Raw genomic sequence first — 25,708 nt, forward strand, 5'->3', positions numbered from 1 at the left:
CTCTCAGGCACACATCGCCATTGCTCCCAGCCACTTCACACGTGCTGTCTGGGAGGAAGCTCCATCTCTGCAGGACCTTCCACACTGGACCAACCAGGTCCCAGCATTCACCACCTGTGACCTACCCTGGCCACATTATATGGTCTATAGCCACACCCACCAGGTCACGTGACTATGACCTCATCACAGGTCCTTCACACACTCACATAGCTTTTTAATACAGGCGTTTTCAGACACACCCCTGGGTGGGTTTGTAGGTAACTGGCCCGCCCAACTCCCAAGTTACCTAGAGACTTCTCCCTTACCTTGAAATAACACCTCAGCAATACCATTGCTGATCAATACGCATAACTAAGTCTCCATCTCAAAGCCACCCCCTTTGAGATACACAACCATCCTTCAGGATTCTGCCACTCATCCTCTCCCTTGGAACCTCAACACAGCGCCCCCTAGCGGACATAGTGGTTACTACACCACATACCTCGCCCCTCTGTTCAAACTTGTGGGGTTGAACACACATTACATCAGGCTCTTGAGACCGGGCACTCATCACACCTTGCCCAACAGGTCGAGAGAACCTTTTCCACCTGTCATACGGCCTCCTCTCTACGTTAGGCCTCCCCCGCCCCCAGCGGTCAGAATATCGGTCCTGCTCTTTGACCCTCCAGTTACAGTGCGTCATCAGACACGGTCCAGTCACCACCTTTCTCTCTCTGCTTGTTCGGTTCCTCGACCAGCTTCCCCGGTTGGTACGGTCATCAGTCAAAATCAGGCCTACTGTCTGGCCTGAGTCTGATTCATTCAGGGTCTCACAGGAACTACGGTCTCTTAACGTCATCCTGCCAGTCGAACTACCACTTGCTGACATTCTTTGGCCATCTGCCCTGTCACTTCTTGGCGGAACTCTTCGAGTTCTTACATCTGGTTGGGTTGCAGGCGGCCGCCACCTGGTATTCCGTACTTCTTTATTAATTCGCCGGCGGTACTGCCTCAACTGCTAGATCTCTTGCAGGTACCTCACTCGATACTCCAAGAGCATCCGAAAGTCTCTCAGGCTCTCCCCGGTGCCAACCACCAGGATGGGAATCCTACCCACTTCACTAGATACTTCGTCTTCATCATCAGCAGGGATCCTCACTCTCACCACACCGGAGATATTTACAAGGTCTTGCATTACGTTCCCGGATCTTCCAATGATTCTCCCAATTAGAGATTTGGGTACCGGCACCACATCTTTCCGCAACCCTCCCTTGCTATCTCTAGGCGTCGAGCAGCCTTCACATTACTCTGCCTGACCCGCTGTTTGGTGTGGAGACACTGCATCTCCTTTAGGACAGCTACTCGGGTAGACGTATCTTCTCTGTCCGATATTATCACCAACTGCCGAGTCTCAGGTGCCCAGTGCACCTCACACGCCTTGACCGCCTCTTTGAAAGCCTCATGCACACCTTCCTCTTCACAGGCCCCTTGCATGTCCTCTGGTACATCAATCACAAACTGGAACGTTGTGGTCTTGCTCTCTTCCTGGACCGAAGGCTCTTGCTTTACCACGGAAACCTCCCTCACTGCCGTTGACCCGACCGGGTGACTGTCTTCTTCCGTTCTTAACTCATCAACTTCACATGACTTGGTCCCTTCATGACACTTTGCCCTGAGGGCTACTGGCCGTTCTGTCCTGTTATCACTTGCGCTCACTCGCGGTAAGTCTTCATCCAACTTCTCCCGCAGAAGACTTTTAACTACTCCTCTGAGTTCTTCCATTTCTTCTGTAAGGGTCTTGTTCCCATTTTGCCACATTGACAGGTGACTTCTGAGCTCCAAGACTTCTTTCTCAAGCCCTACCACATCCTGTCTTAAGGTGTTGTTCACACTGTGCCACGTTGACAGGTGACCTCTGAGCTTAAGGACTTCTTTCTCAAGCTCCTCCACTCTGTGCTCGGCCGTTTGTCTCATCACACTTTCTCGTTCGAGCTGTTCCTTCATTGTCTCTTTTATTAACTGTATCTCCTGCTCTAGTTCTCTTTTGGCCAGTATGTGTTGCACCATTACTTCTTTAATCATATCGTCTAAGGGTACCCCTGGGTTAGTCTCGTCAGTTGAGTGAACCCCCCTGTTACCCTCTGACTGTATCTCAACTTCCGTTATCTTCTCGACCAGGTTACCATCAGTCCTGTCCCAAGTTTGATTCTATCCTAGTGGTGACTACTGGCAACAACACGTCTCAGTCACACCACCCCGTACGTTGAACCCCCAAGGCACTCTCTTTCCGTGTGTCAGTTCTGCTCTTTTTGTTTACCACGCCCTTCTCATTCACACTGATGTACCCTTCATGTGATGTCAGGTCAGTAAATTCGTCCGACGCCATTCTTTCTCCAGTCGCCCCTACGTCTGGCCTGTCCACGCTAGGAGGCATCAGCGTCTCAGCGTCTGCTAGCCCTACCGTAGACACGTCTCTATCCTCCTGGCATAGGTCATCAAACCTGACCCAGTCCCGGCCCCACTCCAAGGTATGCACTAAGTCAGATGGTATACTGTCCCCTTGGCACTCCCTGCCTCTGAGCCCCTCAATCACTATTCTGTCTACCGCATAGTTCACTGTGACCCCATGTGCACAGCGAACCTGGACCATTTTCTCGGTCAGAGAGTGAAAGGATTTCCTACCAGCGTCACCTGACTCTTTGAGTCCCACCGTCCTGAGATCCCTTCCCGGAATAGCACCACGGAACACACTTGCGGCCGGTCACCACTCGGAAAGAATAGCCCACATTCTGGAAATGACATACATAAACACTGCAGTTCTGCAGACATACCCACTGAGTCACCCAGTGCTGTCATTCCTTCAAACTTGGCCCCTTTCTGGACCACCACCCCACCTTGGGTTGCCGCCCCCTCCCGGGACTCCACCCCTTTTTGGGTTACCACTCCCTTCTGGGACTCCACCCCCTTTCGGGGTCTCCCCATGTCCGTTAAACCGGTCTTCTCAGACCACAGTTCACACAACACAGTTTATGTCTTAACGATATCACACAAGTCCTTGTTGGCACCACCACAGCTCCTGCTGTCACCGATCACCGACACCACCGGCTGCTGTTCACACACACAGCGGCTGGAATCACTGCAGCTCCTGCTGCGCCGTCTTCGTGGACCTGCCGATCCACCGGAAGCCGCTTGTCACCTTCGTAACCCCGCCGAGTTACCGGAAGCCGCTTGTCACCTTCTTGACCCCACTGAGCCACATCAAGCCGCTTGTCACCTTCTTGACTCCCACTGAGCCACTGCAGGCTGAGTTGAGAAAAGAAAAACCACACAAAAAACTCACGTGTCCTTTCTGTGTGCTATTCAGGACGTACCGTCTCCGCCTGAGACAGTCAAACACACAGGGCGCACCGGGTGCTATTCAGGGCCGACCCTCTTTCCAGGGTTTCCCAACACACCGGCCTCACCAACACAAAACTTACGTGTCCTGTCTGTGTGCTATTCAGGATGTACCGTCTCCACCTGAGACCGTCCAACACACAAGGCGCACCGGGTGCTATTCAGGGAGCCGACCCTCTTTCCAGGGTTTCTCAACACACCGGCCTCACCAGGTCCAGGGGCTTAGCGGGTGCTATTCAGGACATCCGTCTCGGCCTGAGACTGCCCAACACTTACGCCTCACCAGGTCCAAGGTCATACCACGTGCTCCAGGGCTCTTCCCAACACTGACCCTCCAGGACCTTGCTCACTGAACCCTCCAGGAACACAGTCTTTCCCACTGACCCAGGTCAGTACCACACGAACACCAGTCCGTTACCTGTGCCAGCCACAGGTCTTCGGATACCTCTTCTCCTCAGAGGCACCCTATAGCAAACACCAGTCTCTTGCTCACTGAGCCCGGTCAGAAAAACACTTTTTTTTTTTCTCTTTTACGACCGTCACCTGCTGGCCGCGCAGGTTCTCGGACCCCTCTATCGAAGAGGTGTCCTATCAGTCTCTTTCTCCTGGGGAAACGGCCGCACTGGGCTCACCGATCCGGACACTGCCTTACTCACTAGGCCGCCCCACGGTTCCAGAACCACAGCCGGGCAGTGGCTTCCCCAACCGTCCGCCTTCCTGGCTTAGCGTTGCCAGCACTGCAACATGCACTTTTTGGAAACCGTTGCCCTTAGCAACCAACTTTGCAGTCCTCTTCCGTTGCTCCCAGCAACAAGGCTACAACATTGCCCATAGCTTTCTCCACCAAATGTGAGGTAGCGCTGTCATTTACTTAGGGGATTCTCGCTTGCAGCGAACAAATACCAGTTCCGGCACGGATTTTCCATCAAATCATACAGTCCTTGCGGTTTATTCACGCCTCATAAACCACAGCAGCAACAGAAAGTTCACTTAATAGCATTACCAGCATAGCGTCCATTATAATGCTTCACTCTGGTTATCAATGTCCAGTACGCAGGCTCACTTAGCCTCACAATTATCTCACCCACGTCAGGGCTCCTCATGTGGCTGCAGCATTCCGCACACGTTCGTTCCCTCCAGGGAACTCTCAGGCACACATCGCCATTGCTCCCAGCCACTTCACACGTGCTGTCTGGGAAGAAGCTCCATCTCTGCAGGACCTTCCACACTGGACCAACCAGGTCCCAGCATTCACCATGTGACCTACCCTGGCCACATTATATGGTCTATAGCCACACCCACCGGGTCACGTGACTATGACCTCATCACAGGTCCTTCACACCCTCACATAGTCTTTTACTACAGGTGTTTTTCAGACACACCCCTGGGTGGGTTTGTAGGTAACTGGGCCGCCCAACTCCCAAGTTACCTAGAGACTTCTCCCTTACCTTGAAATAACACCTCAGCAATACTATTGCTGATCAATACGCATAACTAAGTCTCCATCTCAAAGCCACCCACTTTGAGATACACAACCATCCTTCAGGATTCTGCCACTCATCCTCTCCCTTGGAACCTCACTACTGTGTTTTTTTCTTGTTTGCTCGAATGGATGAGGCATACTGATTCCACATGTCTAATCCTTTTTGTTGGACACACGCACACTCTGTTTGGCAGCAAGTGTATGGGCATGGAAATAAGCTGCTGACAGACACCTCTAGTGGCCATTTTTCTAGTTTGCATGAATGGATGAGGCATACTGATTCCACATGTCCGATCATTCTTTCCGTGCAATATCATCTGGGTTTGGATCATGTCTGCATCTTTCAGCTTCTCAGCAATTTGCATCACTGATGTCTATACTCTAATCAGTGGCAAATCGTGGGTGGCCAACGTAAATCAAGTATCGTGCCCTCTAACCCCATGCTCCTCCTTGGCCCAGTACCACCCTCCACAAAAAAATATATAGCTAAGATTCATCTAACCTACGTCACCAATTCTCTCTAGGGCACCCATTACGGGCCGGCACAGCAGTGTGCTCTCTACTAGATGGACAATGGTCTGTCATATTACACCCTGCTCGACCAAAGGATCCAATTATATGGGCATCATGAATACGCCAATGCAAAGATCTGCGACATCCGGCCAGAAGTCCTGGGGCACGAGCTCCATATCTTCTTCGTTGGCAACGCGACTGGTTTTGGAATTTTGCATCCCTAAGAATTTTGTGTCCCAGATCCAACGCCCCCGTGGCCCCCCAGGCTCTGGCACACAGACGGAGCAAAGGTAGTGTTGCCTTTTAATACATAGCATCGTTGCTTTTCGACTCTGAGTGGTTGCAAATTTTGTAGGAACCCTCAGCGTACTGAATGGAGAAATTTCAGGCATACGTAAAATCACTCCTGGTGGTCTAGGGTACAATCACCCTAACATTTTGTGACTTTTACATGCAGCAAGAGACCTCGGTGCTTTCTGTGGTCACAGGAGAGATGAACAGGTTTTTCCTGCATTAGTTTATGTTTCCTCTTTACTGTTGATGAAAGCACCGATGTGAAATCTGAGCAAAGTATAAAAAAAAGAAAGAAGAGGCTCTAAAAGTGACCCGGCTTCCTGTATGAATATACTCCATATACCATGGTGTGCACAGTGTGCTAATACCTGACGGGTGGGGTGAAGCCTGAAATCCTGGAAAACTTCTACATACATACATACATAGGAGAAGCAAAGTCACGGCTGGTCGGCCAGCCATATTTAACCCCTTAAAGGGCATGAATACTTTGCTTTTTGTAATTCCAATGCACCTAATGTAAAAAAATAAAGCAACTTTGCAATTAATTCAGAGTAAAAATCTTAAACCGATTTACGTATACAGCATCAACGAAGGCCTATGTATTTCTATGGCTATTGAAACCACACCCCTACTGTAAAGGATACACTTTTTAATGTAAAAATAAGATAATAGCTTAATCTCTCCGGCCCTCCCCGGTCTGAAAAGGTGACATCATGACTCCAGCATCCTGCCAACCCTGAGCGGTGCCGTCTGTGCCCCACATCCACCTTTCATGTAAACTGCATGTTTGGAGCTCAGGTGTCACCTGTGATATACGGCCAGCACCAGAGCCTAACGGCTGTGACCAATCGCAGAGGTTTAACCTCTTAAATGCTCCTGTCAATTGGGACCGCAGCATTCACTAGTTTGGAAATGGAGGAAAGTTTCAATTCTCACCCCCGTGAAACATGATTGCCGGGTGCTGATGCCATAGTCATGGCAGTCGGGCTGTATTGGGTGTCTGCCCAGACTGTGACCGGGCTTCATAGGAGATCAGTAACTTTATCAATATACAGCAATATTCCAGTATAATGTACAAGTGATCGCAGGTTCAAGTCCCGTTTGGGAACCTACTAGGGATGTATATACCTTTTGTATACTGTTAATCTCATCAGAAAGGCTTATTGTAGCGGAAACGTTGCAACGCCATCAGGGATATTAAAGTCCTTTTTGTATTTTGGCTTGTCTTGCCATGGTGCTTCATGTTCCTGTTCTTCATTCCAGATCTGTTGTTGTTGCTGCCTTAGGCTTTCTCTCAGCATCTCATCTTTTGGTGCCATTCTTCTGATGTATTCCTGGATGCTCCTTGTTTCATCCGTGATGGCGGCTTGGATGCTTATCAAGCCTCAACCACCCTCCTTTCTGTTGGTATACAATCTTTGGGTGCTAGACTTTGGGTGGAGACCTCCATGCATTGTGAGGAGCTTTCATGTCTTCACATCCGCAGCTTCCATCTCTTTTGGCCAGCACACTATGCCAGCAGGATATCTGATAACTGGAAAGGCATATGTATTGATGGTACGGATTTTGTTCTTCCCATTAAGCTGGATCTTCAGGACCTGTCTTACCCTTTGATGGTATTTGGAAGTTGCTGCTTTCCTTGCCTCCTCATCATGGTTATCGTATCCCTGTGGGATGCTGAGGTACTTGTGCCATGTCTGTACATCTGCTATATGCCCTGCTGGTAATTCCACTCCATCGGTCTTGACTACCCTGCCTCTTTATTACCAACGGGCCGCACTTCTCCAGTCTGAAGGATATCCTGATGTCCTCGCTGTAGATCCTTGTCAGGTGGGTCAGTGAATTGATGTCTCATTAGTTTTTCGCCTATAGCTTGAAGCTTGATGTCATCCATGTAGAGGAGGTGGCTGATGGCGCTTCCGCTCTTGAACTTGTATCCATAGCCAGACTCTGTAATTATCTGACTGAGGGGGTTCAAGTCTATGCAGAAACACAATGGGGACAGTGCATCACCTTGGTATATGCCGCATTTGATGGTCACTTGTGCTAGTTGTCTTGAGATGACTTCCAGTGTTGTTCTCCATAGCCCCATTGAGTTTCTGAGGAAGGCTCTTAATTTCCTATTGACATTATAGAGGGGCAAGCATTTACACATCCATGTGTGTGGCATTGAGTCATAGGCTTTCCTGTAGTCAATCCAGGCTGTGCTGAGATTGGTCTGTCTGGATCTTGGGAGACTGCTCTATCTATGAGGAGCTGGTGCTTAGAGCCTCCCGATGCCTTTCTGAGCTGGATTCATGTATTGGCTCATATGGTTCTGTAGCTAGGTGGCTATGATGCCTGACAGGAGTTTCCATGTTGTAAGGCAGGTTATTGGGCGGTAGTTGGATGGAACTGTTCCTTTATGAGGATCCTTCAAGATCAGCACTGTTCTTCCTTGTGTTAGCCAGGCTGGATGGTGGCTTTCTTCTAGCAGTTGGTTCATCTGCTTTGCCATACATTCATGTACCGCTGTTAATTTCTTTAGCCAGTAGGTGTTGACAGGGTTGGACTGGCCCACCGGAGAATCCTCCAGTGGACCCTGGCTTCTCCTCAGGAGAGTTCATAGTGCAAACCTTGCAGGTGCTATGGGGCTCTTGAGTGGGGGCGAAAAGTGGGCCCTCAGAATCAAATCCTCCAGGGGCCCAATGTTCTTCAGTCTGACACTGGGTGTGAATTTCATGTCTGGGACAGGTGCTGTCCAGCTCTTCATGTTCTCGACCCGCAGTTGGATGTCTGCTTCTGTAATGGAATGGAATATATAATTTATAATGGAATTATATAATAAATATCTTAAACAAATACATTATAACAAATAAAAATTATAATACGAGTAATATATTATTTATTTATATAGCACCATTGATTCCATGGTGCTGTACATGAGAAGGGGTTAAATACAAATTACAGATATCACTTACAGTAAACAAACTAACAATCACAGACTGATATAGAGGGGATTTCTTATATAATATGTATTTCTAGTGTGTTTATGTATAATATGTATTATGTCATAGTATAATATTTAATACTGTATTTGTCCTATTTTTTATTATAATTATAATATAACCATTTATAATAAAACTTATAAAAAATATGATATTACAAATCTAATCTGAGTAATATCCTAATGTTAAATTGGTAATAAACAAAAATAAAATATAATAAATATAAATACATTTTAAATGCCTATTATAATCTAAAATACTTAATATTTTATAGTACAAATAAACTATACCATAGTAATAGAATATGAAATAATGAATCAAAACACCTTACTGTAAATACATCATCTAATATAAAATAATTATTTATAATAAAAGAATGATCTCATACTATACATACATTATAAATAATTATAAGTAATATTCATAATAAAAAAAATTCAAAAAAAAAAAAAAGGGAAACGTATATAAATACAAATACAGAAAATATAAAAGTTACACCCCAACACTTTTCCTCAATGTTAATAATATATTGGGAATGTAACCGATAATAAATGATGAGAACATTTATCCCAAATGGTAAAAATGACAAAATGTAAAAAATAAATAAAAAATAAAATAATGAATAATAATAAATAATGCAGTGGTTTAGCTGCTGTATTTTAGGCTGTTGTGTCTCTTGGAATGTGAGCCATGTTTTGGGCTCTGGGGACCGGTGTGCTGTTATACTGGGGTCTCTGTGTGAGGAGACCCCCTGTGTGAGGAGACCCCTGTGTGAGGAGACCCCTGTGTGAGGAGACCCTCTGTGTGAGGAGACCCCCTGTGAGGAGACCCTCTGTGTGTGGAGACCCCCTGTGTGAGGAGGCCTCCTGTGTGAGGAGACCCCCTGTGTGAGGAGACCCCCTGTGTGAGGAGACCCTCTGTGTGAGGAGACCCCCTGTGTGAGGAGACCCTCTGTGTGTGGAGACCCCCTGTGTGAGGAGACCCCCTGTGTGGAGACCCTCTGTGTGAGGAGACCCTCTGTGTGAGGAGACCCCCTGTGTAAGGAGACCCCTGTGTGAGGAGGCCCCCTGAGTGAGGAGACCCTCTGTGTGTGGAGACCCCCTGTGTGAGGAGACCCTCTGTGTGAGGAGACCCCCAGTGAGGAGACCCCATGTGTGAGGAGACCCTCTGTGTGAGGAGACCCCCTGTGTAAGGAGACCCCCTGTGTGAGGAGACCCTCTGTGTGAGGTGACCCCTTGTGTGAGGAGACCCTCTGTGTGAGGAGACCCCCTGTGTGAGGAGACCCTCTTTGTGAGGAGACACCCTGTGTGAGGAGACCCCCCTGTGTGGAGACCCTCTGTGTGAGGAGACCCTCTGTGTGAGGAGACCCCCTGTGTAAGGAGACCCCTGTGTGAGGAGGCCCCCTGTGTGAGGAGACCCTCTGTGTGTGGAGACCCCCTGTGTGAGGAGACCCCCAGTGAGGAGACCCCATGTGTGAGGAGACCCTGTGTGAGGAGACCCCCTGTGTAAGGAGACCCCCTGTGTAAGGAGACCCCCTGTGTGAGGAGACCCTCTGTGTGAGGTGACCCCTTGTGTGAGGAGACCCTCTGTGTGAGGAGACCCCCTGTGTGAGGAGACCCTCTTTGTGAGGAGACACCCTGTGTGAGGAGACCCCCCTGTGTGAGGAGACGCGTGTGAGGAGACCCCTTGCGTCAGGAGTCCCTCTGTGTCAAGAGACCCCCTGTGTGAGGAGACGCGTGTGAGGAGACCCCTTGTGTCAGGAGACCCTCTGTGTGAGGAGACTCCCCTGTGTGAGGAGACCCTCTGTGTGAGGAGACCCCCTGTGTAAGGAGACCCCCTGTGTGAGGAGGCCCCCTGTGTGAGGAGACCCTCTGTGTGAGGAGACTCCCCTGTGTGAGGAGACCCCATGTGTGAGGAGGCCCTCTGTGTGAGGAGACCCCCAGTGTGAGGAGGCCCTCTGTGTGAGGAGACCCCCAGTGTGAGGAGGCCCTCTGTGTGAGGAAACCCCCTGTGTGAGGAGACCCTCTGTGTGAGGAGACCCCCCCTGTGTGAGGAGACCCGTGTGAGGAGACCCCCTGTGTCAAGAGACCCCCTGGGCTGCGCTGTCGCTGCAGGCGGGGCTCGCGAGACGTAGCTGATGACGTCAGCACACCTGGTAACAGCGGGCAGGCCGGAGTCTCCCTGTGTGTGTGGAGAGCAGGGAATCTGCCAGGACTTGGAGGCAGGCCTGCCATTGGCTGGCGCGCATCACGTGACGGCGCCGGGCTCCGAGCTGGCGTTCTAGTTCGCCCAGTCGTCGTCTCGTCTCCGTGTGGTGCGGGCAGGGCTGGGAGGAGACGTGTCGCGGTGCGGGGAGCCCCGGGGACGGCGCACAGCGAATATTGATGGGCTGACAGCGCCGTGTGAGGGGAGCGAGAGGCCGCAGGCAGCATGGGTGAGTGTTTCCCCCGACACACAGGGCCCGTGCGGACTGGGACGGGACACACCTGGAGGCGTCACGTGACTCCGGGATGGCGGGGGTAGTAGTGGTAGTCTCGGGGTGGGAGGGGCTTAAAGGGCTTGTCTCGTTTATGCGACCCCTTTAAGACAAGCCATTAAGAGAAGCCTCTTCCTTACCTCATAAATCATAGTGTGGGGCTGCAGAAAGTCAGAAACTCGCTGCTGTGGGGAGGCGGGGGGCGCTGTGTCTACACTTAGGGGTCCCAGGTGACCAGTACATAATGCCGTTAGAGGCTACGGACGATGCATTTGTGCAGCTGGTTGCTATCACTGGAGGGGACTGGTTGCTATGGGCAGTGTAGTCTTGGACTGGTTGCTATGGGCAGTGTAGTCTTGGACTGGTTGCTATGGGCAGGGTAGTCTTGGACTGGTTGCTATGGGCAGGGTAGTCTTGGACTGGTTGCTATGGGCAGGGTAGTCTTGGACTGGTTGCTATGGGCAGGGTAGTCTTGGACTGGTTGCTATGGGCAATGTAGTCTTGGACTGGTTGCTATGGGTTGATATAATTAGTTGCGAAGGACTGTACATTGATAGTGTTTGTAGCTACGGACGATGCATTTATGTGGTTGGTTGCTATGGAGAATGTAGTCTTGTGATTAGTTGATCGATGGTGTATTGTTGCCATGGACGATGCATTGATGCAGATATTTGCTATGGACTGTACCGTAATGGAAGGTGTTGCTATGGAGGACGCCTTCATGTGAACCGTGGCTGTGGACGGTTGTAAATGTCCGTGGTGATGTCAGGACTATTGCAGAAGTGGCTGCGGAGTGCAGCTGAGATCGTCCCCACGCCGGGAGCCTCCGTCCCTGATCCCATCATATTTGGTATGAAAACTAGCCCCCAGCTCTAGTAAAGTGCCGGACCCCGATGAAGGGTTGTCTCTTGCTCTCCTATCTGTCATACTGCATAGCAGAGCGCCAGGTTTCCAGTACGGGGCAGGCATGCCATTAGACAGTGACAGGAGCAATGCTTGATGGGTAATGAGGGTAAGGAAGTCTTAGCACCTATAGTGCTGATAGAATGATGAGTGGAACAGTTCAATGATTAGGAGACGATGGACAGTTAGAGCATGTGAATCTGGATAGATTACCCTGCTCCGTGCAGTAAAGGCAGCGTGAAGAGATCGGGGGGGGGGGGGATGGCGGCAGTAAGACCACAGCTCACTTTTTAAAAAAAATTGCTTTTTTCAGCTACCGAATATTAAACGCTGGGTAATAATAATGGTCGGCACAGGACGTCTCAGTTGCTGAAAAATGGCAACTCCCAGTCTGTGAAGTTGTTGGCAGAATTGTTCACAACTGAGGCCTTCAGCTGAGGGGGGAGCTTAGAAACGTCCGCCCGCTGCCAGCCCCGTTCAGGTGAATGCTCTTAGCTGTCGGCCACAGCGGCGCTCTGTTCCCCCGCAGGTTCCCACACCACGCTGCCCTGTAAACAAGGAAGGTGAGCCCCATGGAAGTTCTCACGCTTGGGCAGAATGGGCCGGCGTGTTCTTCAAAGGGGGCGGTGGTTTGACAATTTGGCTGATTAACGAGCTTTGGTTGGCATTTTTATCCCAATAGCGTAACACTTATACTTAGGATACCGTTACACTTAGCGATGCACCAGCGATCCCGACAACGATATGGATCACTGGTGTATCGCTAAGTGGTCGCTAGTGAGCTGCCACAGAGGCAGATCTCACCAGCGACATAGCAGCGGTCGGGGGTCGCTACTTACCTGTCAGACGCGGCGATCCTGACGTCTTCCCGCCCGCGTCCACGCAGGAAGCGCCCGACGAGAAATGGTCCAGGACGTTCTCGCGCGAACAGCAGCGGGGGAGCCGGTCGGAGGTAAGTATCACGTAGCGATATTGCTAGCGATATCGCTATGTGTAACGGGCCCCTTAGAAGCTGGCCCCTGATAAGGGCCATATACAGTAAAAAACGTTAGACATTAGGGTCCAGGCTTGGGGTTCAAGTCTGCAGTCTCTCCATGTGACTGCAGACTTGTGAATCCTCTCAGCGACTATAGTGTGTACTGTGCTAACACTCTGCTGCACGAAGCTGGCAATTTTGCATACTTCCAACCACATTCCGACTAGACATGTCCATCCTTGCTCAGTTCACTTGTATCCAGTAAGTCTGCACACGTCTAGTCGGCACGGGACCACGTGTATGACAATCACACAATTGCGGTCACGTTCCCGACGTCAAAAAAAAAAAAAAAAAAATCTTGACAGTGTGCAGGTCTGCAGACACATAGTGATTGCAGATTTGAGCCCCAAGCCTGGACAACCCCTTTAAAGAGTCTTTCTTAAATCATCCCAAAATGGATAAAATTGCAAAGGAAAAACAAGCAACTTGGCAATTTACTTCTTAGATGGAACCTGACAGCTGATGTGTGCTGCCCAACATACAGGCAGCTTGTATCGTGCTCTGGCTACATGATTTCGGCCATATATGTGTAAAGGGATCAATCCTTCTAAGGCCTGTTTCAGACTTCAGTTTTTTGTGTCAGTTAAAATCCGCCAAAAAGGCAGAAAGCGGATCCGTTCCTAACTGATGTGAACGGATGCCACTGGATTCGTCTTTTTGACGGATCCGCCAAATGAATTTTAAAGGAACCGCTGCCCGGGAGAGAGAGAGAGAGAGAACTTTTTCTGTCCGCCAGAAATGCTTTCAGGGTTAAATTTCCTCCTGACTTCATTCCTCCGGGCATGCGCTGTCTAAAAATGCGGATCCTGCAGTACAAAAAACGTTACATGGTCCATCCAGGCATCTCGGCGGACGCAAAAATTTGACGGATCCGCAAAAAAAACAGATCCAAAGGATGGTCATCCGTCAAGATCCGCCGGTAATGCAAGTCAATGGGGGAAAAAAACGGATCCGCCAAAAAAAATGGCGGATTTTGACTGATGGTCAAAAACGGAAGTGTGAAAGGCCTAAGCCGTCTATATGGGCACAGGTCATAGAAATTGAATAAAATGAAACCTTGAAATCTGTGATGTTTAATTTCAGAGAAATCCACGTTTTTCTATGGGCCAGACATAGATCTCCCTGAAAATCTTCTCCGAGAGAGAGATCTATGGGGTTCAAGTTACGATACTCCAACCAAATTTTGGCATAAAGTTCGATTGAACCCGGACGTTACCAGTGTGAGAGATGAAATAACTGACAGTCTGCTCTCATAATCACTCACAGCTAAGCAGTGAAATCAGAACTAATGCAGTAGGCTGGGCCGACCCGGCTAATCCGACGCTGGCTGGGCCTGCCTGGCTCCTCCGACGCTGGCCACTGGTCTGAACTGTCAATCATTCAGGAACTCTCTGCCCCCTGGGAAGCCAGGAAGGAGGGGAGTGGTGCACTCATAAAGGTCAATTGTGAAAATCGGCCTTTAAAGGGGTTGACCACTACTATAAGACATTTTATTATTTGACTGAGGGCAGTGAAAAACTGATGCCCTTCTATCAGATCGGCGTTGCACTGCTGCCTTCTTCTGGCTGGGGATGGGGGTGGAAAGGTCAGCTAACCGCTGATGGTCTGCAGCACATAGATGGAGGATACACTTTTCTGACCCTCATGGTATTTTTCTGCTGCAACTGTTCAGTCGGTGATCACCTGGATCCAGCGGCCAGAAGAGGACGGCAGCAGGTTGGATCATGGGAGCAACGCTGGGTCCTGTAGGTGAGTATCAATTTTATGTTCCTTTTTATAGTATTTGACAACTTCTAGGTCCATCCAATGAATGATCACAGGTTGTCCTGCTGCCGGACCCTCCAGCGATCAGTCTGTCATTGCCTGCAGCGCTCCCACAGGGGAAATAAAGTATTACATGGTTTTCACTCAAATCAGTGGACTCTTAAAGTAACTATGACTGTATTAGGAGCTCCACAGAGAAGTGCACGTTGTAGACCATGATCTGGAGCCATGAAGTCCTGTCATCTGTGCTTTACAGGTTTGATATGATGTGATGAAGGATAATATTAGGCTCGGCTGTATCTTGTCCGTTGTTTTATGCCACGCCGGACACAAATGATAACTTGTTTGTGCACTGGTTCACCATCTATATACCAGTATGCTCTGTGATCCGCCTCTAGGACCAGTGCCATCGCCCATGTGCCGGACTCCAGGAAGGATCAGTCTGCACCCCAGACCTCAATCTTTGGGGGCTAGAGGAAGAGCTCTTCTAGTGCTAGCACCCGGGCCTGTGATCCTAGGACACGGTACTATATATAGGGTCGGTGTGAGGACAGGCCTGTGCAGTGCATTGCGGATACGTCAGTCTTGTGCTGTGATTAGCAGGAAATGACTCTTCCCGAGGTGGGAGGCCGTGGCTTGGAGGTTTTGTCCGGCTTCTTCCCTCCGCTGTTTGTTTCCTCAGTAGACAGCTGCTCCCGGTGTCAGGCGGATTATGTTTACCAGTGAAACATTGGATTATGATTCACAGCCGGGTGGGTTTTCTACACAAGAACACTAAGTGCTGGGGGCTCTCCACAAGTTAAAACCGAGCCCATACGCCCCGGGGTGTCCATGGCTAACTGATCATGCAGGAAGTAAATGTAAAGCTGGACTCCTGATTTTTGGTATATTCTTTCAAAACTATGATTGCACTGAGGAAAAGAGAGAGAGGTTAATTTTTCAATGTTTGCAGGGTTCAGATAACCTCATGGGGTACTACAACTGCACCCTCTCAATCCTCCCCAGCAGCGGATTACTGCATATACCTCAAATGTGCGGTCACAGACTTTGGATCTGTCCAGACTGATCCTCAATGATAGTAGGTCTTCACCCCTGCGGTGGGCATCCTCGGCCCTGCAGTCTGGGCATCCTTTGAAGTCACTAGGCCTCATCTGACGACATGATGGGCACTGTGCCATGACGTTGCAGGGGTATAGTGTCCACTAAAGGCGCCCAAAATGCCGGCTGCCTTAGAAGCTAGAACAGAGCTGTTTCTAGATTTATTTATTTTTCCTAAGGCTGGTCTCACATTTGCGCTTTTGTGCGCAGCGCATTGTGCGCACCCGTGCGCATGCGCACTGCGCACCTATGTTTAACATGACGTGCGCATGGTCTTGCGCACACTTGCGTTTTCGTGCGCAAGCATTTTTTTGTCTTTCGCTCCAGGCGCGCCAGATGCAACATGTTGCATTTTTTGGTGTGCCCTGTCTCGGCAAAAAAACGCATGCGCACGTAATGCGCAAAAACAACACATTGAAGTCTATGGGAACGCATGCGTGCGCATGGTCTTGCGCATGCGTTTTTGAGTTAAACAAGTCTAGAATGTTCTCTAGACAATGGAAAAAATGACACCTAAAAACGCATGTGCATAAAAAAACGCAAACGCATGCAAAAACGCAAGCAACGCTGCGTTTTTTTGACGCATCAGCGTGCGCATGACGTTAAAAAAAGCGCGTTTGTTTTGTGTTTTTCTTTGCGTTTTTTATGCGTCCGATGCGCTGCGCAAAAAAAAACGCTAATGTGAAATTAGCCTAATTCATAACAACCCCTTTTAACTGATAGCCTGAAATTTGTCAGTAGTAGCCCAAGGGAGAGTGATGTGTCAGTGTAAGGAGACATAGAGGCCATGCAATTTGCATATTAGAAGTGTGAAATTGGTAGTAGTAGCCCAAGGGTTAACGTATCTCCTTGTAAGGAATGACATGTCTGAGATGCCAGTCTATGGAGACCTATAGGCCTTACCTCATTGATAGTAAGCCCCTCTTCATGTGTGTACGGTAAGTGAAAGGACGGCTTCAGAGTCCACTGTCATTTCCATATAGTCAGGAGCACCAGGCTAGCCGTTGTACTATTTGCCCTACGTATAGCTTGATTGCCCCCTTATGGTGGAAGATTGGTGACAGCTCCATGACGACGCTATGTTCCTAGCTGCGGCCCTGTATTTAGAGGCCATGGATGCCCGTCTGTTCCCAGGATAGCCTCTTGTAAAGCCGCCACCATGTGTCACCGATTCATTACTGACCCTCCCTCCTTTCTTGTTCCCTTGCGTCTCAGGAATTTGCTACTTCACTGCCTCATTATACTTTCTTGGCTTTTTCTTAATCTATAAAAGGTTTTCTTGTACCAGAAAAGGACCAGGTGCAAAATTCTATTAAATCTGTGTACAGTTGTATGTTATCATTTTATCAGGTCCTAGAGTTTGGGGATTAGGCTATATGCACACGTGCGGAATTTCCGTGGCAATTCCGCAACGCCCTGCCGCAGGAAATACGTGAGAAATCCGCATGTGTAATTCCCGCGAAAAACTAGCATTTTGCAAGCGTAATCGGCTTAAAGAATACTAGCGTTTTCCAAGTGATCTGTAGCATCACTTGGAAAACCGATTGACAGGTTGGTCACACTTTCAAACGTAGTGTTTGACAAGTGTGACCAACTTTTTACTATTGAGGCTGCCAATGCAGCGTCAATAACAAAAAGATATAATGTTAACAATAATTTAAAAAAAATTGTTATTCTCACCTTCTGGCGTCCCCGGGCCTCAGCGATGCTCCCGGCAAGTCCCGTTCCCAGCGATGCCTTGCGACAATGACCCCAGATGACGTAGCATTTTGTGAGACCGCTACATCATCATAGGTCATTGTCACAAGGCATCACTGGGAACGGGAGTTGCCTGGGGACGCTGCAGGGGCCGCCGAAATGTGAGAATATCACGATTTTTTATTTTATTTCTATTTTTTACAGGGATATGGTACCGAGGGCCTGGAGGACAGTCTCCTCTCCTCCGGACCGTGGGTATCATCCGCTCATTTTCCACTTACTTTGCACATGGTGGGCATAGCCACATGCAGAGAGTAAGCGGAACAATGCATTCCTATGTGTGCGGAATTCCCGCGATTCTGCGAAAAGAATGAGCATGCTGCGTATTTTTCCTTGATGCGATTCCGCCGCGGAATAGTACGCAGCATTAGCACAGCATGTGCGGAATGCCATTGAATTCAATGGGCTGCTTATTTTATGCGTTTTCGCGGCAAAAACGCATAAAATCCGTGGGAATTCCGCACGTGTTCACATAGCCTCACAATGTGTGCGACATATGACAACTTGGTCACGGGGGGCTTTGATAAATAATGATGGTTTTCCCAAGAGGTGACATAACACTGACATATACTGGTATTGGTGACTATTGTGGTTATTCCATAGAGTAACCCTTTTAACTTGTTCAGTCCCCACTTTCTGTCGTGTCTTTCCACAGGCTGATGATTTTATGACCCCTTGTTGGCCTTGTAGGACTGCTGTTATTGGTGTTTGGGGGCTTAATGCTGTGCCTGGCATTCAACTGAAAAGGACACCTAGGAAGAGCATTGTGCGACTGCTATCCATCAGACTGATATCCAGCAGGCAGGGTGATGGGCTCCTCACAAGTGTCCTTTTCAGCTGAATGTCAGGCTCTCTATACAGTACTCTCAGGTTACGTGCACACAGTCCGGATAGCAGCGTTTTGGATGTAGCTCACCTGCGCTGCTTCCAAAACGCTGCGTTCTAGATTTATAGAAATCGCATGCCCACTGTGCTTCTATTTAATGCTGCGTGTACTCCCCCCACGGTGCGGGTTTACGAGCCGCAGCATGTCAATTATCTGCAGGGGAGACTCGCCTGTAGCCATTCACTAGATATGGTAAATCTGCATGGTTCACAAGAAATACACTGCGTTCAAAACGCTGCTGTATCCTTACCGTGAGCACATAGCCTAACGCTTAATGTCGCTACTAGTTAAAGGGGTTGTATGGCCTTAATAAAAAATGTTATGGGGGCACGGAGGGGTGAAAATAATCACATACTTGCCTGCTGTCATTCTCACGGATCCTGCCCCGGGCCACGCCAATGATCTGCTTTGGCACTGAAAGTAATGACGTCACTGGGACCTGTGATTGGCTGCAGCGGTGAAATGACTAGAAACTGTGACACCATTTCTTCCACTGCCAGCGCAGACCACCAGAGTGGCCCTCGAGGGATCCACGGGGGTAACAGCAGATCAGCATTCCTGATGTTGTTTTTCAGGCCACCTATGACTCGGTAGCGTATTTTATTTAATCAACCCCTTCAAGACACCTGGGATGTGCTGCGATAAGCCAGGACTGATACCAAGTGCCTGACGGCCGGTCCGGTGCTGGACACGTACCAGACGTCATGGACCGGTGCCAGCCACGCACACACCTCAGAATTTCCGTAACTCCCCCATAATCCATGTATCTGCCTGATTACTGCTGGCGATATCTGGCATTGCTTATCTCCCAGGGGTAACGCAGAATTTGGCGTTTTGAAGGTCCACATGGCCGGCCGTCCTATGTCCAGAAGACTTGCACAGGCTGGTCTGTTCCAATGACGGCCCGGTCTTCATAGCTTGTGATCACCGTTCTTTCCCCCTTTGTATGAGACTGTGTCGTGTCGTCGTTGACATTAAGTGTGCAGGTGTAGCAGCATTTGTTGCACTCGGTGACAATCTGTCGTACGTCGACCCGGCTGTGGCATTCTTTTAGTACAATCTAAGCTCTGGAGGACGCAGTCACTTCCTCCACGTGACAGGCAGGAAAGCACTGAGCCATCTAGCAGCGCTGACGTCGCCTGCAGGTGTCGTCCTGCACCAACGTCTGTGTGTTGTGTGTGCAAACACCTGGGGCCAGAGGCGGCCATGGTTGCTTCACTCAGTACTACAGAAAGCACGGAGAGGCCAAATTCTCTCTGGGGTCGCTCTTCCAGTATACAGAGTACAATGGAGTATATGCCTCAGCTGGGCGTCCTTTGTATTGCTGCACCCTCCAGGAAAGTTTAAGGGGTGCTACAATTTGGGGAGTTCTTTTAAAGTGTTGTGGTGGGGCAGGTGAAGCCTTAGTCAGGGAGAAGTGCATTGTCTCAGCACTTTCCCTGCAGCCTAAATGGTTCCCTAAATAAAAGCCACTACAGTCAGCAGGGTCACTGTCACATTTGATACTCATTTTTGTAGGGTAACTCTGTAATATGCCTCCCAGGTTCTTGCTTGTTGGGGGTCTCTACGTTCCTTCGGAGGGGCTCCCCGGCACTAAAGCTGGCCAGGTCGTGCGTTCCAAACTCTGTTAAAGGGAATCTATCAATAGGTTTTTTGCTATTTAATCATAATGTGGAGATAAGACAGCCTGATTCCTGGTATGTCACTTATTAGGATGTAGTTTCAATACAATCAGTGTTTTATCAGCAGGAGATTATCATTAGAGGGCTAGGTCTCATGTGCACAGCAGTCAGGCTAATATGCGTAACCACGCCCCCCACCACTGATAGCTTTCTGCCAATCAGGAGTGTGGGCGTGGTTGTACATAGCCCAAAAGACTTATCACTTCTACATCGGACAAAATGGAGATTCTATCACAACTGCAGCAAGCAGCTCAGTAAGTGACACATCGCTGGAATCAGGTTCTCATGCCCAATATTAAGCTGCTCTCAGATTATATAGCAAAAACCTGCTGACAGATTCCTTATTTAAAATGCTCTTTCAAGCACTGCTCATGCTCTACCTCCACTGCTAGACTGCAGCAGTGGCCGGTAACTAGGCAACGATCATTAAACAATGACGTCGTGTGGCCACTGGTGCCCTGTAGTCATGATGGCCTGTCAGTGAAGACTGGAGGCAGCGGTGGAGGAGGAGCAGCTCTGGGGGGAGTAAAGCTTGGTTCATTACTTTTACGCCTGGCCGAGCCTATGGACACAAGTATTGTTTCCAACAAGGATATATAATCATCCAGATATGCGCTCGCAACTGTCCTAAAAGTAACACGTTTTATGTGCTCTCTGTCCAAGGCTTTTAACATAAAAGAAGCCACTTTATTTTATAAAAATAATTATAAAAAATGCTGTTTTTTTTTTTTTTTTTTTTGTCTGCATCACCCATACAATACCGATGTGGTTCCATAGATAAATAATGCAAACTAAGGGGAGGGTCAGTCGGCCATATAACTCGGACGAGGATCGCAACACAATGCTCGGACTGGCCGGCGGCTCTCCTTTATCACACAAGATACAATGGGGATGATTCTATTCCCCCCCTTTATATCTGCTACCAAGGGGAAAGCTATGGTCACTAAGGTTGGCTACGATGCCTCCCAGATGTATTAGATTGCTGACTGTATGCAGATGACATGTTTGTCTATGACAGCTGTTGACAGCCAGAGCTGTATTTATAATTCTGCTGGGATAAGGAGCAGATCTGCAGAGCGTTGGGCTCCACATCTTGCATCGCGGTATGATGTGACGTCCTGCATAATGAGAAACCAGGAGTTGGATTTCTCGGAGAATGATTCCATTAGTGCAAAGTTACTGAATGCTCCATGAAGACTATATCTAGATGTAAATTGGCTGTAAGTGCCCCACGTGCTTCATTATGGCGTGCATCGGATGAGGAGCACATATCAGCTATTAATCTGGGGAGTGGTACTGTGTCCTGGGAATAGCAGCTGAAAGCCTCGTAGCCGTGAGAGCCCGGCTGAGATGGACGCTCACCGCATGGCTGCACTTCACTGGATGGAACAGGAGCCTCCGCTAGAAGAGTGCCCCTAGTGGTGGCCGCTAAACCCCTAACTCTGCTGTCAGGCGTTGACGCTGAAAATCCTTTCTGTACATTGGAATAGGCTAATTTCCGAAGTAAGCATCTTGGTCTTTGCGTGGGAGATGTTTCTAAAAATTGAAATAAAAAATCTGCCGCCTGTGACAGCAAAGCTCGGTTTGTTATAGAGACGCACAGATCTGCAGAGGAGATGGATGTACAAAACGGGAGGAAAAAATGGAATTTTCCGTTGACAAAAAATAGTAACCTCACTTTTGGGCTATGTTCAGAGTTTTTGGGACGTTCAAAAGTTTTTCATGCAAAAACTGCTGCATAAAAAATGATCCTTCTGTGGAGTTTTTCTTGCCCGGAAACAGTTTTGAAGAGTTGGTGTTTTTTTTTTTTTTTTCTTTTTTTTTAACCTGATTTCTAGGAAAATTTTAGGGATGTTCCCTTTCAAAGAAGGACAAATCTATGTGCATCTACCCTAACTTGTAATAAGGGCAGAATGAAAGAATTTGCCCGGTAAGGACCACCTAATGGAGGAAGCTACCCCAGAAGTCAGTGGCCATCCCTTTCGCAAGCCTTCCACTGCAACAAGGGAAAGCTGGATGGGGAGCTTCGCTGCAGGGGAGATATCCCTTCTAGGGGGCGCTTGCCGGAGGGTTCTTTCACGGAATGAAGAAAGCGAATTTGCTTGTTTATTTCCCATGTTACATTGCCTATAACACTGTACTCAGCTGGTCTCTTTACCCTGTTATAATACAGCGGTTTATAGAAGTAGTCACCAAAAGGCCTACATAATCGTTTATGAATCCCTTTTTTTTTTTTTTTTTTTAATTTTATTTTGATTTGTTTATAAAACTGTGTGTCGGAAGCTCTCGGCCTCTCTAATTCTCGTAGTTCCTTGATCCGCCACTACCAGACACTAGGTGATATCTGTGCACGATTACTTCACTCCAGCTATTCCCCCTGTGATTTGTCAGTACAAGATGTGACTTGTTGGGCCTGAATTTTGCTTAATGCTTGATTACTTTTTCTATTTCCATATTATACAGTGGCATGTAAAAGTTTGGGTACCCCATTACTCAAAATAACTTACTGTGAACGATTAAGCACCTTGAAGATTAAATGATCTCTAAAAGGGCTAAAGTTGCAGATGACACATTTCCTTTGTATTTTAGGCAAAAAAAAATCTATACAATGAGGAAAATAAAGTATTCGTTGCATGAAATAAGTATTTGATCACCGACCAACCTGCAAGAATTCTGTCTCTCACAGACTTGTTAGTTTTTCTTTAAGAAGCCTCCTATTCTGCACTCATTACCTGTAATAATTACACCTGTTGGATCTTGATACCTGTATAAGGCACCTGTCCACTCAATCAATCACACTTCAACCTCTCCACCATGGCCAAGACCAAAGAGCTAAGGACACCAGGGACAAAGTTGTAGACCTGCACAAGGCTGGGATGGGCTACAGGACAATAGGCAAGCAGTTTGGTGAGAAGGCAACAACTGCTGGTACAATTATCAGAAAGTGGAAGGAACGTGATGATTGTCAATCTTCCTTGGTCTGGGGCTCCATGCAAGATCTCGCTAAAGGGATAAGGATGATTCTGATAGAGGTCTGTAATCAGTCCAGAACTGCATGGCAGGACCTGGACAATGACCTGGAGAGGCTTGGGACCACAGTCTCGAACATTACTGTTGGTAACGTACTACAGTCATGGATTAAAATCCTGCAGGGCACGCAAGGTCCCCCTGCTCACACCAGCACATGTCCAGGCCTATTTGAAGTTTGCCAATGTTTGTGGATGATCCAGAGGAGGCATAGAAGATCATTTGGTCAGATGAGGCCAAAATAAAACTTTGGTATCAACCGCATACGCTGGGTTTGGGGGAAGAAGGACGAGTACAACTCCAAGAACACCGTCCCAACCGTAAAGAATGCATGGGAACAATCATACTTCGGCGGTGCAGGATGACTCCACTAGATTGAAGGGAGGATGGATCGGGGTATGTATCACGAGATTTTGACTACCAACCTCCTTCCCTCAGTAAGGGCATTGACGATGGGTCGTGGCGGGTCTTGCAGCATGACAATGATTCGAAACACAGCAAGGGCAACTAAGGAGTGGGATCGGTAATGGTAAGAAGCATTTCAAGATCCTAGAGGGGCCTAGCTTGCCAAAATTGGCAGTGTATCACATATTTTCCCTACTGTATATATTTTCATGTTTTACATTTTAAAAATTGCAAAAAAAATGGACTGATTGCAAAAGTTTGAGCACTCTGCATGGTTAGTACCTAGTAGCACCTACTTTTGCAAGTTTCACAGCTTGCAAATGCTTTTTGTAGCCTGACAAGAGTCTTTACATTCTTGTTTGGATTTACATAAATGTTACCAGTTCTGTGAGATTCCTGGGTCAGATCGGGGGACTGTGAGGGCCATTGTAAAACCTTCAGCTTGCGCATTTTGAGGTCGTCTATTGTGGATTTTGATGTGTGTTTAGGATCATTATCCATTTGTAGAAGCCATCCTCTTTTCATCTTCAGCCTTTTTACAGATAGTGTTATGTTTGCATCAAGAATTTGTTGAAATTTAATTGAATCCATTCTTCCCTCTAACCATGAAATGTTCCCTGTGCCATTGGCTGCAACACAACCCCAAAGCACGATTGATCCACCCCCATGCTTAATGGTTGGTGAGATGTTCTTTTCCTGAAATTTACCGTTCCATCGCTGTTTCCCGGGTCCTGCGCAGTGACGTTAGCAGAGGGTGCGCACTGACTACGTCATCGTTCCCTCCGCTAAATGTCACAGCCAGAGAACCCGGAAACAGTGATGGAACGGAGAGCGGTAAGTATTGCTCTGCTCCCCTTTCATACTCGCCACCCCCCTCCTTGCGCCTGGTCTCTTCAGCCCCTGCTTCCAACATGATATCGGCGTCCCAGGCTGCCCCAGCATTCAGCGGTCACGTGGCACCGCAGCCGTTAAATATGCGCATATTCATGAGTTTAATGAGCGGAACCACGTGACCGCTGAATGCAGGAACAGCTGGGACACTGAGATCATGGAGGAAGCAGGGGGGCTGCAGAGACCGTGCCAGGAGGGGGGAGTATGGTCTCTGACACCCCCCCCCCCCCCCGCCCACATGACTCGTGTATAAGCCGAGAGGGGGACTTTCAGCCCAAAAAATGGGCTGAAAATCTCAGCTGATACACGAGTATATACGGTAATTAACAAAAAAGTGTGAAACAACTGAAAATATGTCTTATATTCTAGGTTCTTCAAAGTAGCCACCTTTTGCTTTGATTACTGCTTTGCACACTCTTGGCATTCTCTTCATGAGCTTCAAGCGGTAGTCACCGGAAATGGTTTTCACTTCACAGGTGTGCCCTGACAGGTTTAATAAGTGGGATTTCTTGCCTTCTAAATGGGGTTGGGACCATCAGTTGTGTTGTGCAGAAGTCTGGTGGCTACACAGCTGATAGTCCTACTGAATAGACTGTTAGCTGCTTTTTTCTTGCCATAATACAAATTCTAAGTAAAGAAAAACGAGTGGCCATCATTACTTTAAGAAATGAAGGTCCGTCAGTCCGAAAAATTGGGAAAACTTTGAAAGTGTCCCCAAGTGCAGTGGCAAAAACCATCAAGCGCTACAAAGAAACTGGCTCACATGAGGACCGCCCAGGAAAGGAAGACCAAGAGTCACCTGCTGCAGAGGATAAGTTCATCCGAGTCACCAGCCTCAGAAATCGCAGGTTAGCAGCAGCTCAGATTAGAGACCAGGTCAATGCCACACAGAGTTCTAGCAGCAGACACATCTCTACAACAACTGTTAAGAGGAGACTTTGTGCAGCAGGCCTTCATGGTAAAATAGCTGCTAGGAAACCACTGCTAAGGACAGGCAACAAGCAGAAGAGACTTGTTTGGGCTAAAGAACACAAGGAATGGACATTAGACCAGTGGAAATCTGTGCTTTGGTCTGATGAGTCCAAATTTGAGAAAGGTGAACGGATGGACTGTACATGACTGGTTCCCAC

At 48.4% G+C, this 25,708-nt stretch overlaps 1 protein-coding gene and 1 long non-coding RNA gene across 3 annotated transcripts in view; one reads left to right on the top strand and one right to left on the bottom strand.

Moving 5' to 3' along the window:
- Nucleotides 1-6,210: 6,210 nt before the first annotated feature.
- Nucleotides 6,211-10,909, bottom strand: LOC141098618 (uncharacterized). The gene is made up of 2 exons (XR_012234301.1): nucleotides 10,805-10,909; nucleotides 6,211-8,446 (listed from the first exon to the last, which is right to left on the bottom strand). It is a non-coding gene; the product is annotated as an uncharacterized lncRNA (long non-coding RNA).
- The window catches only part of CD2AP (CD2 associated protein), a 100,537-nt gene continuing 85,690 nt past the window's right edge, over nucleotides 10,862-25,708 (top strand). For both annotated transcript variants that reach the window (XR_012234300.1, XM_073586584.1), the window contains exon 1: nucleotides 10,862-11,086. Coding sequence is in view for 1 of the 2 variants with exons in the window: in XM_073586584.1 (XP_073442685.1) it covers nucleotides 11,083-11,086 (4 nt within the window). In the remaining variant the exon portion in view is untranslated. The remainder of the gene's footprint in view (nucleotides 11,087-25,708) is intronic.

The sequence above is a fragment of the Dendrobates tinctorius genome, unplaced genomic scaffold (assembly GCF_039654945.1).
Source record: "Dendrobates tinctorius isolate UK_male_01 unplaced genomic scaffold, ASM3965494v1 ptg000093l, whole genome shotgun sequence".
In the NCBI taxonomy this organism is placed as follows: Eukaryota; Metazoa; Chordata; class Amphibia; order Anura; family Dendrobatidae; genus Dendrobates; species Dendrobates tinctorius.